Source organism: Phaethon lepturus, unplaced genomic scaffold (assembly GCF_000687285.1).
Source record: "Phaethon lepturus isolate BGI_N335 unplaced genomic scaffold, ASM68728v1 scaffold1956, whole genome shotgun sequence".
In the NCBI taxonomy this organism is placed as follows: Eukaryota; Metazoa; Chordata; class Aves; order Phaethontiformes; family Phaethontidae; genus Phaethon; species Phaethon lepturus.
This window is the reverse complement of record NW_010546749.1, coordinates 26,678-41,820: the sequence shown is the minus strand read 5'-3', so window position 1 is coordinate 41,820 and position 15,143 is coordinate 26,678. Positions and strand designations below refer to the sequence as shown.

Sequence of the window (15,143 nt, the reverse complement as noted above, 5' to 3'; positions counted from 1 at the left end):
AGTCATTTTGATTGAAGTGCTCCTATCCCATTAATTACTAAGCAATATTTTGTATTGCTATTATTTGGATTTCTATGTACAAGTTCTGCCTTTTCTAATATACAAATATACAAATTAGTTTCTCTAAAAATTGGCTTTGTAACAGCAGTTACAAGAAAGAGAATTCTCACAAGGAGCAAGCATATTTAATCTGTACAAATACAGGTAAAAGAACACTTTAAGTTTGAACTTTGTATCCTATTTTAAGAAAAAAGGTATGTTTGTTCCCTCTGGCTTGTATATAAGTAGTCATTCTCCTAAAAATCTTTTCAATTCATGAGTACTGTACTAGTTAAATACAAAATTTAACCCCAAATATGAAATTATTTTAAATATTTCTCATTACATCCTTTTCTTGCTGCCATTTAAGTTGATGACAAATGTCTGTTGGCTCTACAGATCATTTTCAGATGTAAAAATATGAAAGAAGTAGATCATCTTATGTGCTGTGTTTCAAATGAAATTCTTTCTAATAATTCAAAAACGCTTTTCTCGGCAAGGAGTTTCAGTGATTTTATGAAGCAAAAGCTGAAAGATGCTGTTCTTCATTGGTTATACAGGAGTCTATTAATATTTACTCCTTTCACTAACAGTCTGAGCACTGATGGGAAACACACTCTTCTGTGTTCATACGTAAATCACATAGATGCATTCCAGCAGCAGAAGAAATATTTCTTGCAAACAGAGAATTAAGAAGCTAGCACATTGTGTTTTTCCAGAATCAAATCTCTGTTTATAAATAATTCAGTAGTAGTATCAAAAATGTATTTGCTTATATTTTGCAAATCAATATAGAAACATGACAAATGTTTATTTGCATGTGAATTACTTGTTCCACAAATTATGTCTTTTACATAATTTATCCTATCTTGAACTTCCTCTTCCTGGCCTGTTGACAACAAAAAGAATCAAAAGTTAGTGATTTGCTAACATTTAAACAATGAGCTTTTGATTTGAAAAAAATTGGAAGTAGTATGTGTATAATTCAAGAATCCATATAAATGCTAACCTTTGATTTGCTCAAATATAGCATTACTGGAGAACTGATACAATTGCTGTAGATCTGCTTTTATCACACTTCCCTAAAACTTCAAAATGAAAAGTTGTGCCTACCTGAAAAATTAAATTTCTCTTAAAAATTTTCAAACAGGGTAATTTTGACTTTTTTTATGAAGTAAAGAAAAAAAAAAAGCAGCTGAAAGGTTCATTAAAACTATTCCTTTCTTGATTTTTTTTTTTTATTTTTATAAATCCAGAAGAAAATCTAAGCTCAGCTTTACCTTAGATCTGTGCAACTCACATCTTTTATATTTTTATGCTGGTATTTACAAAATTCTTCTCAATTGGAAGCCTCTAATTTTGTGTTTGCTTCTGTTGATCACTATAGGATGTTTTTCAAAAGCGTTCATGCTTTCACCTTTCGTAACAAGCTAAAGGACCCTTTAGCTTGTCCCAGTCCATTAGCGTCCATGGCTCTGCCGCTTCTATCTTTTTTTACCCTTCCTCCTTTGATTCAGTCAGTGTCATTTACCATTTGCCTGAACTTTTTTCCCCATCTGTCTGTTAAAAAACATCTTACCAGCTAATCCTTATTCTTAGTTTTACATTATTTGCATAGCGAGATGTTTGCTGTGGTGGAAATAATCCCACAAATAATCCTTGTTTGCTTTTTCAGTCCTGCTTTCCCAAAGCTCTCTGACTGGCAAAAAGTCTAAGCTACTCTTAACTTCTGGTCAATCACCGTTGTTTAAACTAATGGTCCAGAGTCCAGACATTAACTTACTTTTTTCCAATGTCTTTGTAATGGTCCTTGTTTTCAGGAGGAAAGCAAATAGTATTCTCCGGGGAATCTTCCTCACTGGTGCCCCTTCCAGTGTTTTCGGGGCAGAAGTAGCTGTGCAGGCAGCAAAGTAAATAGGCTGAAACAGCCAGTCTCACCGTCTCTGGATTACTCCATCACCTCCTTCAGCCTGCTTATCCTGTTTGTTTTGCCTGTACCTTGAATTAATTTTGTGTCTACTTTTCCCCTTTATTGTGTCTACCTTTTGTAATGACTTTAGACCTCCCTGTGTTTTGTTTCTTCCCAGGGAGCAGAATTTATACCCATTTATCACAAAAATACCCATTTATCACAAAATATCCCACTTACCTTCCAACCTTTACTGTCTCCTATCCCTCTGTAAGCTCCTTAGATTCTTTTTATCTAACATCCCCCTTCTGTTTTCCCTAAAATTACCTGAAAATTCCATCCTTACCCTTATCTTTTTTTTTCATATCTGTTTTCTATCATATTGACAGTAGTGGTGTTTTATGAAAGTGCACTGTCTGTTGACTTTTGCAACTCACTGTACTCTCATTCTGTTAAATATCTCTAACAATTTTGTAAGTATTTAAGTCCGTGAATTACTGTCATGCTTCCTCCCATAGTTAATTTCTGGAAAACTGAATTATTTTGCTTGAAACTCTAAACCTTACCTCTTAGGCATTCCATTTACCATCTCAGCACTGTTCCCTTGAATGCTTAGCACAGGGAAAGCTGACTCTTGACACACACATATATTAAAAGGTAAGTGATAAATGGTATGCTATTGCGTGATTGAAAATCAAAGAACTGGTTAGTTCTAATTACATCAGATATTAACAGGTGCAAAATTAATTTCTAGTCTGTGGTACATATCTCACAAAACCTGTAATAACATGCATGCATTAAAATAAACAATATTTATGTCGTCAGCATCACATAATTTTCCAAATAGATTTGATAGATCCGAAATGAAAGTATTTTCATTACTATCTTACCATATGTAAATGAAATTTAGTTACAAAATATTATAAAGTGGTTTTGACTTTATAGTCATTCACTGATCGACTGGGGGGGGTATGTATAAAATATTATATGGAAATGCTAATAAACCTAGGGTTGTTACTTTTCTTTTTTCAGAGCCTCAGACATGCACTTTGAAAGACTTACTTTGTGCGAATGGAGACTGTGTTTCAGCAAGATTCTGGTGTGATGGAGATTATGACTGTGCAGATGGCTCAGATGAGGTAGGCTTCTTCCAGGAAAAAATATTTCTTTAGAAAATCAGTGGTTTTGTATTGTTGGAGAATAGATTGCCACATACGAATATTTTTAAAAGTAGCAATGAGAATTCTACACATGAATGCATATCTGCATATACAAATGTCTTTACTAAATTAAAAATAAACCTATTGAAAAAGTTATCCTAAAAAGAGAACATGCAAATAAAGTCAACTCATGTTTGATAATAGTTACATAGTTTTGGCCCAGCAATGATCTGGATCTCTTCCCATCCTGAATAGATTTTGTGTCCTGGTTGGGGAACCACTCTTTCTACACACAGCAGTGGTTTGGTTTGATTTGATTTGTGGGGTTTTTGGGGAAAGCAATGTAGACTGTTGTGTAGCAGAAGGTCACTGGATAATGCTTTGCTGTTTTTCTGTTCTTTCCTGTCCCTTTTGTTCCTTCTCCTTTCTGCCAGTGCTGGACCTCATGCTTCCCACCTGCTTAGAGGGTGCAAGACACCTTTCATGAATATCTATAAATTATTATATTTCACAAGGCATTACTGTATTTCATAGCGTGGAGGAGTATAGACTGTAACTTCTTTGATTAGCTGTATGTTTACCAGTATTTATATTAAACTCTTGATCTCGTTTATACATTGTTTTTATTGTACCAGAGGTATTGTGAAACAGGCTGTTCAAGAGACCAGTTCCAGTGTTCCAATGGTCAGTGCATATCAGCAAAATGGAAATGTGATGGTCATGAAGACTGCAAACTGGGGGATGATGAGAAAAATTGTGATCCAGGTATTGTTTAAATAACGCTGAGAAATAAAACAGAATGGAGCAAGGAATAAATCAAAACAAAACAAGGAGAAAGTAAATCAACAAACCAAGATTCCTTGTGCACTAGGAGTAGGAAGGAGTGCACAGAAATCTGAAATACTTTACTTTTGAATGTGTATCATTGTGTCTTCCTACTCACGTTTTGAAAAACCCACTTATGTACAGCTACGCAATATGAAGCTTGTCGGGGGGAATGGTATTTAATTCAATTATATTGAAATAGTATTTGATAATGTATAGGCAGCTTATAAAATTCTGCTCTGAAATGAGCAGTAGTTCTAAGTAGTAGAATACTACTATACTACTAGTAATACTAAAGTGTCTCTGGGGATTTTTTGCTTTGTGGTATTATTTAAATTTTTACTAGTCCATAGGCAAAGGTTTTCTCTAGCAAATCATTGGTTTTGTTGTTATTGTTTTATTTCCTTACTACTGTCTTGGAAAATGTAGTTGTTTATTTCTGCAGGAATTTTGCTACATTTTTTGTAAGGAGCTTCTAGGCCACTGCAAATGACAGAATCCTATGACAAAACTTCCCTGATTTCCAATGAGACAAAAATACCCATCTGTATTTCAAATAAAACTTATTAATATGCATTTATATGAATTGTAATAATGTATTCTTTCTAAACCCACAGTTTCTTATAAATATAGCTTATTAAATTATAAGCACTTACATAACTTTAGCTAAACCCTAAGCCCATTTTAAAGAATGCAATTTTTTTAATACTTGTTCTATGAATACGCGTATGTGTGTAATAACCATTGTTATCACGCACAAGGAAAACAGAAATTTCTCAGTGATAAAACACAAATATCCATTCACTTTCGTTACACATTTTACTTAGGATGCAACAGTTAAGTCCTGTCAAATATTTTGTTGTAATTCATGAACATTTGGGAAAGCTCTGGTCAACTACAAATACATGTTTGCTCACTATGTTAACCAGATGAAAACATTAAATTATAAATAAATTTTATTTATAAATTGTCTTTTTCTTAATGCTAAAATATGTGTTTGTAACCAGCATCTCCAACCTGCTCTTCAAGTGAGTACGTGTGTGCAAGTGGAGGCTGTATTTCAGCGTCTTTGAAATGTAACGGAGAATATGACTGCGCGGATGGATCTGATGAGGTGGCTGACCAATTTCCATTGTTTTTCTTTTTACCTACTGTCTGACATGAAATTTAAATTTGTTAGCAGTTTTAGAACAGGAAATAATTAAAAGGGCAAATAGTGCTTTGGGTTTGTTTTTTTTTTTTCATCCATTGAACACTGTCAGATAACTTAGCCCTATGATTTTGGTTCCCTGGTAGTTACATTGCATTACGTTTGTTTGCTCTCTGGCCATCTTTTGGAGTAGAGAAATTTGTTTCTTCTAAGTCAAAACCTAAGCATGGTTCTGGGGAAGTTTGCTTCTGGCACTGCTCTGTACTGTCAGTTTGGACAAGTTTGTGTCACAGTTGGCTCCTTTTGTCCTCTAGATTCACCTAATACAATCCCAGCAGGCACCTCGCCCTCTGTGGGCCTTCATGCCATGCTGCTCTTCCATGTTCCATTGTCGGTATCTTTTTAAAAAATTACCACCTTGTATGAACAACTTCATGAAAAAAGACCAAAAATAATCCTCAGAGCCGTAAAGATGCCAGTTAGAGCCTGAAGGATCCCTGGGCCAGATGCTACACGGTGCAGATAAAGACAATCCACTCTGGAGGTTTCTAGTCTTGATGAATGTGGCTACGAGCCAGTGCGCCCGAACTGGCATCATGTCCAGGGTTGTTTCTTGTAGGGCAGTTGAGTTCAGAAACGTAAATGTAGCCATTGTTTCCATTGCTAATACTAAGCAACAAAAACAAGTAATATCAGAACATATGTAACATGTGGTTACAATTTCACTTGCACTTAAGTAACTATTTAAATTGCACATTCCATTGTCAGGGACAACTTTATCATATTAAATACTTAAGGCAATAAAAAACAGTGGTGGTAAATTTTGTTAGGTTTATACGTATTTAAGCGTGTTGTTTTTTTCATTCAATAATACTTCGTTCGTATCTATATTCACACAGATGGATTGTGTAACAGAATGTAAAGAAGATCAGTTTCGATGCAAAAATAAGGCCTACTGTATCCCTGTCAGATGGCTTTGTGATGGGATCCATGACTGTGTAGATGGCAGTGATGAAGAAGACTGTGACCAAGGTGAAACAGCTTACTTTACTGGTTTTTATATTAACGCATGTTGTAAGTTAGGGGTAGCAGGGTCATTCTGAGTCATGAAATGAAAGCTCTGTGACGTCTTTCGACAAAGACAGTATAGCAGCTTCACAAGCGATTTGCAGGACGAAGTACAACTTACATTGTTTATAACACAGGTCACTGTTCCTTCTCTGTGTTTCCTTCCCCAAGGACCAAAAGGTTGGTTTATTACTGGAAGCATATTCTGTCTCATCAAGGAAATCGGTAATAAGTCCAGTTAATTTACAGTTTTATAGGCAACAATAAATTACAAAGCCATGCAATATAATGAAAAATTGCTAAATAAGTAATCTTACGACCCCAGTTTTCTGTTTATTTCCATGGAGGTGAAATGTTGCAACTAACCAGAACCTATAAAGCTACATTTTGAATTCTCGCTCTCCTTAGAGAGCAGAGCTATGCACATAAATTGATTCACATGAAGCTAAACACTACGCTCATGCTTTCATGCTTATGATTAAGCTTCCAAATATGTCTTTGAGAAATACATCTGTTGATCTAATTCTCATAGTTGCTGCTGATTTGTTTTTAACTGGACCTTGCTTCGGCTACCAGGCAGTGTGACTCTTCACAAAATTCTTAGTAGATGTAGTAATTCAATAACTGTGACAAACACAGAACTTCTCACTCAAGTTGAAGAATTCTTTTTAAAAAGCAAAATTTTACTGAGCATTTTGTCAGCTTCTTGTTTTTTCCAGATTTTATTTCTTTCCATTTCTTTGGAGTGAGTAGTTCTGTGGGTTAGTCATCTACAATCACATGACATCTATGTAATTTCAAAAGCATAATGCAGTACAATAAGTAATAATGATCAGAGATGAAACAAGGACTTACGGAGTTAAATATCCTTCCTTTATTTTGTCGTACATCTATTAAGCAACACTTACCACTAGGAAAAAAAAAGAAATTATACAGGGTGATTAAGTTTGAAAGAGAGACCAGAAAATGAAGAGAATGGGAAGAATGTTCCAGAGATGTTTAGATGTAAAGAGAAAAACATCACATTTGGAAGCGTTGAAGGATTAATTGTTTAAAGAAGACTGAGTTAACAAAATTTTAAAAAACTTCTAGTCCATTTAAAAACTGCTTTTAAACTATCTGGGCTGTATCTCTTTGAAAAACAATGAAGTGTAAGTAAGTAGTAACGTGCTTATTTTATCTGAAGCTCGCATTATTCTTTGGATGGAATAATGGAGCTTCTGTAAACTGCAGGTTGCTTATAATGCAATAAGAAGCCTTTTGCCTAGTTGGTTATTACTAGAATATTTTGTATTTATGTCACAATTATGATTTCTGTTATAGAAATCTATTCTGTAAAGGGATTATGACAGGCAGAGCAATCACATGAAACAAATGCCAGTTTATCTCACTGATAACTAATTTTTTCCTCTTTGGAAATCCAGCAAACACAAATGGAGTTTTATTCTACAGCATTCTAAAACAATCTTTGTAATATTTATCTATAGCCCACTGGGCATATTTATAAACATAGCTCTTTTCAATCTTACTATACAACTAGAATTATGGTTTTATTGTGATTACACACACAATTATTTATATTCACGTCTTTCATCGTGAAGAATACTTGAATTTTATGTATTTTTCCTTGGATGATAATAAAAACTATTTCTGTTAATGTTCATAAGATATATTTGCAATGAGAGTGAATTATATGTAGTAACATAGTGTGAGAGTTCCCAACATCCTCTTACATGGTAGGTATTTAATGCAAATTAATTTTCTGGGAAAAAAATGTAAACTGTTCTGAACCCTTTATAGTGAAAGCAAGCCTTCTGTTGGTTTTGGTGGGGGGTGAATGGGGCAATGAATGAATAAGTAAAAAGCTGCTGGAGCCTGATCTAACTATTAGGATGGGTGTAATGCATTGAGGTAAGCCACAGTGAGAGGTTTGGTGTTATCAAATAAAATTTCATTGTTTCCTCCCCTGCAGGTACACAGCTTTATTTCTTTTGTACTTTACTCCTTTCAGGAAACTGAGAATACAGTTACCATAAAAATGCGTTATGTAGAAAACTAATTTCATGAAGTTTCCATAGCTTTGTTGGTTGGTAATGGTAAAATTTAGTTACAATTTTGAAAGAAAATGCCTTCTTATTGCTACATGTATTAAAACTGAATCCAGCTTGAACCAATTTTTAAAGCTTGAGCACTCCAACTTAAAACATTTTCTCTCACCCTCTGTTCCATTTTGTTAGAAGATTCAGAGTTCAATCAATACTAAAGTTACATGGAAGAATTTGTTCTTGCTGCATCTGTGTTGAGTAAATATCCTAATGAGACATTTCAGAAGTTACAAAAAGGAAGAGGCTGTTAGAGGTCACCCAGTCTTATCTACTCTGTACCTACATGGCTAGATCTTCCCTAATTACAGTTTATAGTTGATGGGGATGTTACAAGCCTGGCCAAGCCCATTACTCCTCAGGAGAGGAAAAAGATGCTACCCCATGGCTAAGGGAATGCAATCACTTTGTCTCTTCTGAACATGATGTTTGTCTCAGAGAGTGGGCATAGGAATAGGTGGAGGATTAGACGTTCATGTGAAACGACGCTGGACTGAAGTGGCCTTTCACAAGTTTGACCGTATTTCTGCCTTCTGGTTTTTACCGTTATCTGATAGCACACACTGATGTACCCAACCGGGTCTTTTGTGAAAGGCAGCATCACCAAAGGAAGTTATAGACAGAAACATAGTTTAAGCATCTTCTGGCAAAATGCAAGGGGAACATGCCTAGCTGGTGAGTTGTTAGTGTCTCGCTTTGATAACTGCCCTTTCTAGTCAGACCAAATAGGTAATATCTAGCTAACAGCCATGAAAAGAAAGTGAAAGAAGTGTACGGTCAAGGAAGAGATTTTTAAATGAGTATTTTTCTCTGCGTCTCCAACCTTTTCATTTGGGATTTGATCATTTAGTTATGCTACGTTTGTCATTCTCTGCAGGTAGTGTGTGATAACTGGTTGTACTGGTTTTATCAAGAATTGACATTGGTCCTTTTGTCTTTCTGTTTTCCTGGTTTTTTTCTGTCATCTTTTCATCCTCCCAGGAGGAAACATATGTAGAGCTGATGAATTTTTGTGCAACAATTCCCTCTGCAAACTACATTTTTGGGTTTGTGATGGCGAGGATGACTGTGGAGATAACTCTGATGAAGTTGCTGAAATGTGTGGTATGATGTTACATTTTTCAGTGCTTTTCATGTAGTAAAGCAAGAAATGACATGTAACATACATAAATAAATACGGACATATGCATCTAAGTTTTCTTTGTTTTACTTTTAGAATTTTAGCTTGAAATGTGGAATGTAGTTTTCTGTTCACGTAATTTCAGATAAGATATCTGTGAGAAATTAATGTTTTCGTAGGAAATGCACAGATGGGAAAAAAATACTTCTATGTTGAAATATTGATCATCATTAAACTTCCTACTTCCATTGTTTTATTTCTGTCATATTTACTGATTCTCAAAAAGAAGGTATAATTACCCTTATCACACAAAATAGTTTAATTCCCTAAATGAAGTGTTATTCCATTAGGTACCAGAAGTTAAAATCAAGCACCATTCACTTGTCAAGTACACCTGTGTTCCCATGCCTGCTTATTGCTTTGATAAGGAGATATTAAATAAGATTCAAGAATATTAGCTGGGTAATAGTTGGCTCCTTTTTTTAATATACAGTTAAGTTTCCATGTCCTCCAACAAGGCCGTACAGATGTAGAAACAACAGGGTTTGTCTGCGACCTGAGCAAATTTGCAATGAGGTTGATGACTGTGGTGATAACTCGGATGAAGATCACTGCGGTAGGTGATATTACCTTTCAAGGCATTCAGATCAAAGAAAACAACTTGAAGGCAAACATTGTTACAGAGATCTGCTTGTCCTTCAGTAAAGCTTAACTGGAGGTTAGTAGATCAGAATTTGAAATTGAAAGAAATTAAGCTTGAAATAATTTCCAGTCGCGTAATGCTTCATGGCCATTCCCATTTGTATGTGTCTAAAATAATCTAAGAACCTTAAATACTGATTTATATTTCTCTTATTAATTTGTAATTATATAGATAAAATCACATATAAAGCAAGACCATGTAAAAAAGATGAGTTTGCTTGTAATGATAAGAAATGTATTCCAATGGAGCTACAGTGCGATTGGTTTGATGATTGTGGAGATGGTTCAGATGAGCAAGACTGCAAAATAAGTGAGTTTGACAAGACATGTTTTTGTGATTGTAGCAGAAAAGAAATAATTAACTGAGACTTTCATCCGTGCAAAACCTACTCAACAACACAGAACTTAATTAAACTTAAAGTTATTTTTTTAGTTAAAAAAAAAAAGTTAATTCTATTTGACATACCACAAGAAGGCAGAAAATTTTATAGCAATTCAGGTTGTGGTAGTTTTTAGAGTAGTCCTTGAGTTTTTGAAGTAGTTGAGCTATAAGTTGATTGTATTTTATTTCATATTTGCAACAAGATAGATTTTAGTATTAAATTCTTGATGTGAAATGAAGTATCTCAGTTAAATACTGTCAATTTATATGCATATGTAGATAAATACTGTGACGCCATCTATTTGTTTAAAATTTACCTGATACCCTTTTAATGGAAAGGTGAATTTGTTATTTGTTGTTGTTACTTTAGAGCTCATTTTTAACAGTTTAAACAAATCTATCAGCGGTTTTTTAGACATTTTGTTTATGTTTAGGTGTCACTGAATATACATGTGAAAATAATGTGAATCCTTGTGGAGATGATGCATACTGTAATCAAACACAAACATCCCTACTGTGTCAGTGTAAACCTGGATTTCAAAGAAACAGGAGGAATAGACAGTGTGAAGGTACAGATCTTTTCCATCATCCCTTGCTGTAAAGTATTAGAAGTCAACTGCATAGTCCATTTTCTGTGCTGGAGAAGGAGATACATATCATATACTTTTTTTCTGCAGTGCAAAAACTGTTTCATAACTATGGGATTAAGAAATCAAGAAAAGAAACTGAAAGGATTTATAGGATGTAGATTTATGCGTTTTACCTGGAGAGGTTATCAAAGATAGGTTGTGAATGTTGAAAGGTTCAGGTCAAACCATTAAATGATTTTATAATTTAAGGGGCAAATGGGTGATTTAAGGTCTAGTAGATTATTAAACTGAACAATTGGGATTGGTGTTTAAATTGATATATGAGAATATTCTGAGATGTTTAAAACAATGAAGAAGCATAAAACAAAATTGAAATGAAAATAAACTGTTTAAAAATAAAATTCCTTAGAAAATGTAGACTTAATGTATATGATGCCACACTGTTCAGAAAAAACATCATAGTTGTTATAATGAAAGAGTTGATCAGAAAGATCAGATAAATCTACCTGCCCAAAGAATGGGCCGTGAATTAATTTTCTTACTGGTGAGCAGTATCTTACACAAAAATTGGAGATCGTTTCAGTGGGACTGACAAAGCGAATATATACTTGCATGCAAAATCTTCCTTGTTTGGCTCTTAAGAAAAAGGTATACGCAGGAACTTTTCCAGTAAGAGATAATCATGTAGTTTTGACTGTACCAGAGGTAGGTATGTTGGAGATAATTGTAACTGACATTTTCATTCTCAAAGTTGATTTCAGGCTGTAATGGTAATGGGTTGATATAGGAAGGCTGGAGGAATAATATAAAAAAATCTTTCTAAGATATGTTGATTGCAGCAGGAATAACATTAGTGATAATTGCAGAAGGCTTCTTTGTACTGTTGCAAGATATAGCAATGCTTACGAGTTCCTTTTGTTCATCTGCTTTGTTTCATGATTTTCCAAACATGTTAAATAATAGTGTATTAAACTATAGGTACATAAATGACAATTATTTTCCTCATAGATATCAATGAGTGTATGGTGTTTGGTGCCTGCTCCCAACACTGCAATAATGTTAAGGGGTCATACAAATGCGCATGCGAGAAAAATTATAAGGAGAAGAATAACAGTTGCATAGCAAAAGGTAAGGCTATAAAAATCAAAATGGAGAGACAGTGCTAAGTCATTTGTTATGTACATGGTTGGTAACACTAATGTGTTGCATACACAGTTTACTTTTAGATAAATATTTCTTGAATAGTGAGCGCACAGAAATAATTCACAGAACCACTCAGACTTACCTTTCATTTCAGTAAGCTGTAAATTCTTATTGCTTCCATGTAAATGAACATACTTAATGTGATAGTCCATTTCCAACTCCAGCTTTCTCTATTTACAAAAGATACACACAAAAAAGGAAAAGAGAGATTATATCTTAGCAAGCACGTTAGCATTCTGGTGAAGCTGTAGAAGCTTGAGAGAAGAATCAATGCTTTCATAGAAACATGTTTTAGAACTTTAGGAATAAATTAAGTAGTATTTAGAGTTAACATGTTTTGCTTTGTCTTGTTGAGAAATCTTATAGAAGTCATTTAACTGGAGTTTGTCTAAGTATGGTCACCTAAGAATATACTCCTCATATAAATCAGCTGCCTAGATCATGGTCCAGTGAAGGTAAATAAATATGCACACATAGATGTTATTTCTGCCTTTCGTAAGGCAGAGGTATTGGACAAAATGGAGGTAATAGTTAATTCTATGTATTATGTAACTTTTAAATCATTTTAGAACTGAAACAAGCAATAGTCCAACTGCCTGAGTAAAGTTAACATAGTATTTATGGATCTGTATCTGAATAACTGAAAGTATGATCATAGCATCTCACCTGCAATTTAGTCAGATTTTGGTGTGAATTTGACTTACACCTACACTTGGGAGTCTGTAGTGCAGAACAAGTGTTGAAGTTACAAGGTGTGGCTCTGTAGTGCAGAACAAGTGTTGAAGTTACAAGGCTTACTTAGACATCTCTGTGCATATCTGGTGCACAACTATGAGCAGTACCTGATTTGAACCCTATGGCCAGTAAGCGCATGTTGTGGACATATGTCCTAGAACCATAACAGATTTTATCACGTTATTTCCAGTTCTTCCTCCTTTGTAGCACAGAAGTCAGTAATGTAGGTACACCCACGCTGGGTAGTTAGATGGTGAACAGTTTCAAACATGCTTGTTCACATTTTCTTGAAGCAAACGTACCATGGGAAGATCATATTTATGAACCATTAGTAATTTCCTCTATATGTAACATGGACTCCATCACGATTTAGCATCGTCTATTACTGAAGAAGCAGTCAGATTATGACATGGGAACAAACGAGGTTACTCATTGAGGATAGTGGCTTGTTACTATAGAAACACAGACATAATTCGTAGAGCTTATAATTATAAAATCTGGGATTCATTATTCCACGTCTAAATTTTTCGCAAGAGCAATACAGTTAGTATTTCCCTCATTCCTGCATTGATACTTGCTTTAATGGAACTCCTCTTTCTTGTATTTGGCAGGAGTGAGGAAACAAATGATTTCTGATACTTTATACACATAAGGAGGAAAAGTGTTGGACAGACATTATAAGTTGATTCTCTATGGATAAATATGATATAAATTGGAAAACTAAAAAATTGCAAATGTGTTCTAATGTATCCAGCAAATTTGAAGCTTTCTCAAAACTTAGTGAACAGACACCAGAGAGGATTTTGTTAGGAATAACATACTTTACAACATCTGAATCAAGATGGTAACTAGGTATCCATAAATATCGCCCATTCACAGGTATCCATAAATGTTCACTACCTGGAATGAGGAGACAGAAGACACAACTGCACATGTTGTGTAGCAGCTTTGGTCCAGTTTGCCACAGTCAATTTCAAAACTTCACTGCCTTCACTAAATATAGGGTCATTCCATTTCTAATTTCCAATTAAGCAATTTAAAATAGTGCTTATTGGCAACTTTGTGTTCCTGTAATGTACATTTAGGAGCCTCTAGACACAACAGGCATATAAAAATCTGTAGCGATTCTTATGGGCTTAATGCATAACATCCCCTATTTTTCTACACTGCTTAAAGTATTCAAATTCTTATATTATACATACTCCATAAAATGTAGTCTTAGGTGTCACAGCGTGAGTTTGGAGAGCATTGGAGTAATACGTACTGGTATCAGAGTCTGAAGAGTTGCCTTTATTGCTCAGAGTTGCAGTCTTTGACAATCAGAAAATAATTTTAAGACAAGAGCTTATATCTGATAAACACCAAAAAGCTACTTGAGTGAAAAACACTGATTTTTGCATTAGTTGACATTTTCCTTATTTTTATTTCATTACAACAATCCCTAGGCTCTGAAGATCAAGTTCTCTATGTAGCTAATGACACTGACATCCTGGGTTTTGCATATCCGTTCAACTACAGTGATGTTCATCAGCAAATATCACATATTGAACATAATTCAAGGATAACTGGAATGGATGCATATTTTCAAGGGGACATGATTGTTTGGAGTACTCAATTTAATCCAGGAGGGATTTTCTACAGAAAACTTCACGACAGAGAGAGAAGGCAAAGTAACAGTGGCTTGATAGTAAGTGATCGAAATGAAAGATTACATGATACAAATTTCACTCAAACCATTACATGTGTTGATTTAGTACATTAGAATGTTTATCTGAGAATAATTTTATTAAAATGGTATACATGTCTACTAATACCTTTCTATTCAAGACTGACAGACTTGGTCAAGTCTCCAAGAGAGCACAATTATAGTGTTTTTAAAAGTTTTCTCCAGAGAAATAAGCAGTATGTTATAGCCTTAGTAAGAATGTATACCGTCAAGACTTTTTATTTTAAGAGAGAAAAGAAAGGATATAATAGATGTATATAAACAACATATAGTTTAAAGAAAGGCCTTAATTTCAAATCTTTGGAAAACAGAAAATGTAGATAGGCCAAAACCAAGCTTGATTTCTATAGTGACCATATAAACAATAATATTGGCAAAGCTATGACAAACATTTTAAAAGGTAGAACAGTAAGTATGTATTCCTTTATACAT

At 34.4% G+C, this 15,143-nt stretch overlaps 1 protein-coding gene across 1 annotated transcript in view; it reads left to right on the top strand.

The window, feature by feature from the left end:
- Positions 1-15,143, top strand: part of LOC104622570 (low-density lipoprotein receptor-related protein 1B-like) — a gene marked incomplete at both ends in the record, with an annotated part of 82,351 nt that overhangs the window by 46,281 nt on the left and 20,927 nt on the right. The window contains 10 exons of the mRNA XM_010289401.1: positions 2,981-3,087; positions 3,744-3,873; positions 4,941-5,047; positions 5,983-6,115; positions 9,235-9,357; positions 9,867-9,989; positions 10,248-10,385; positions 10,892-11,026; positions 12,056-12,175; positions 14,431-14,672. Of these exons, the coding sequence (XP_010287703.1) occupies positions 2,981-3,087; positions 3,744-3,873; positions 4,941-5,047; positions 5,983-6,115; positions 9,235-9,357; positions 9,867-9,989; positions 10,248-10,385; positions 10,892-11,026; positions 12,056-12,175; positions 14,431-14,672 (1,358 nt within the window). The remainder of the gene's footprint in view (positions 1-2,980; positions 3,088-3,743; positions 3,874-4,940; positions 5,048-5,982; positions 6,116-9,234; positions 9,358-9,866; positions 9,990-10,247; positions 10,386-10,891; positions 11,027-12,055; positions 12,176-14,430; positions 14,673-15,143) is intronic.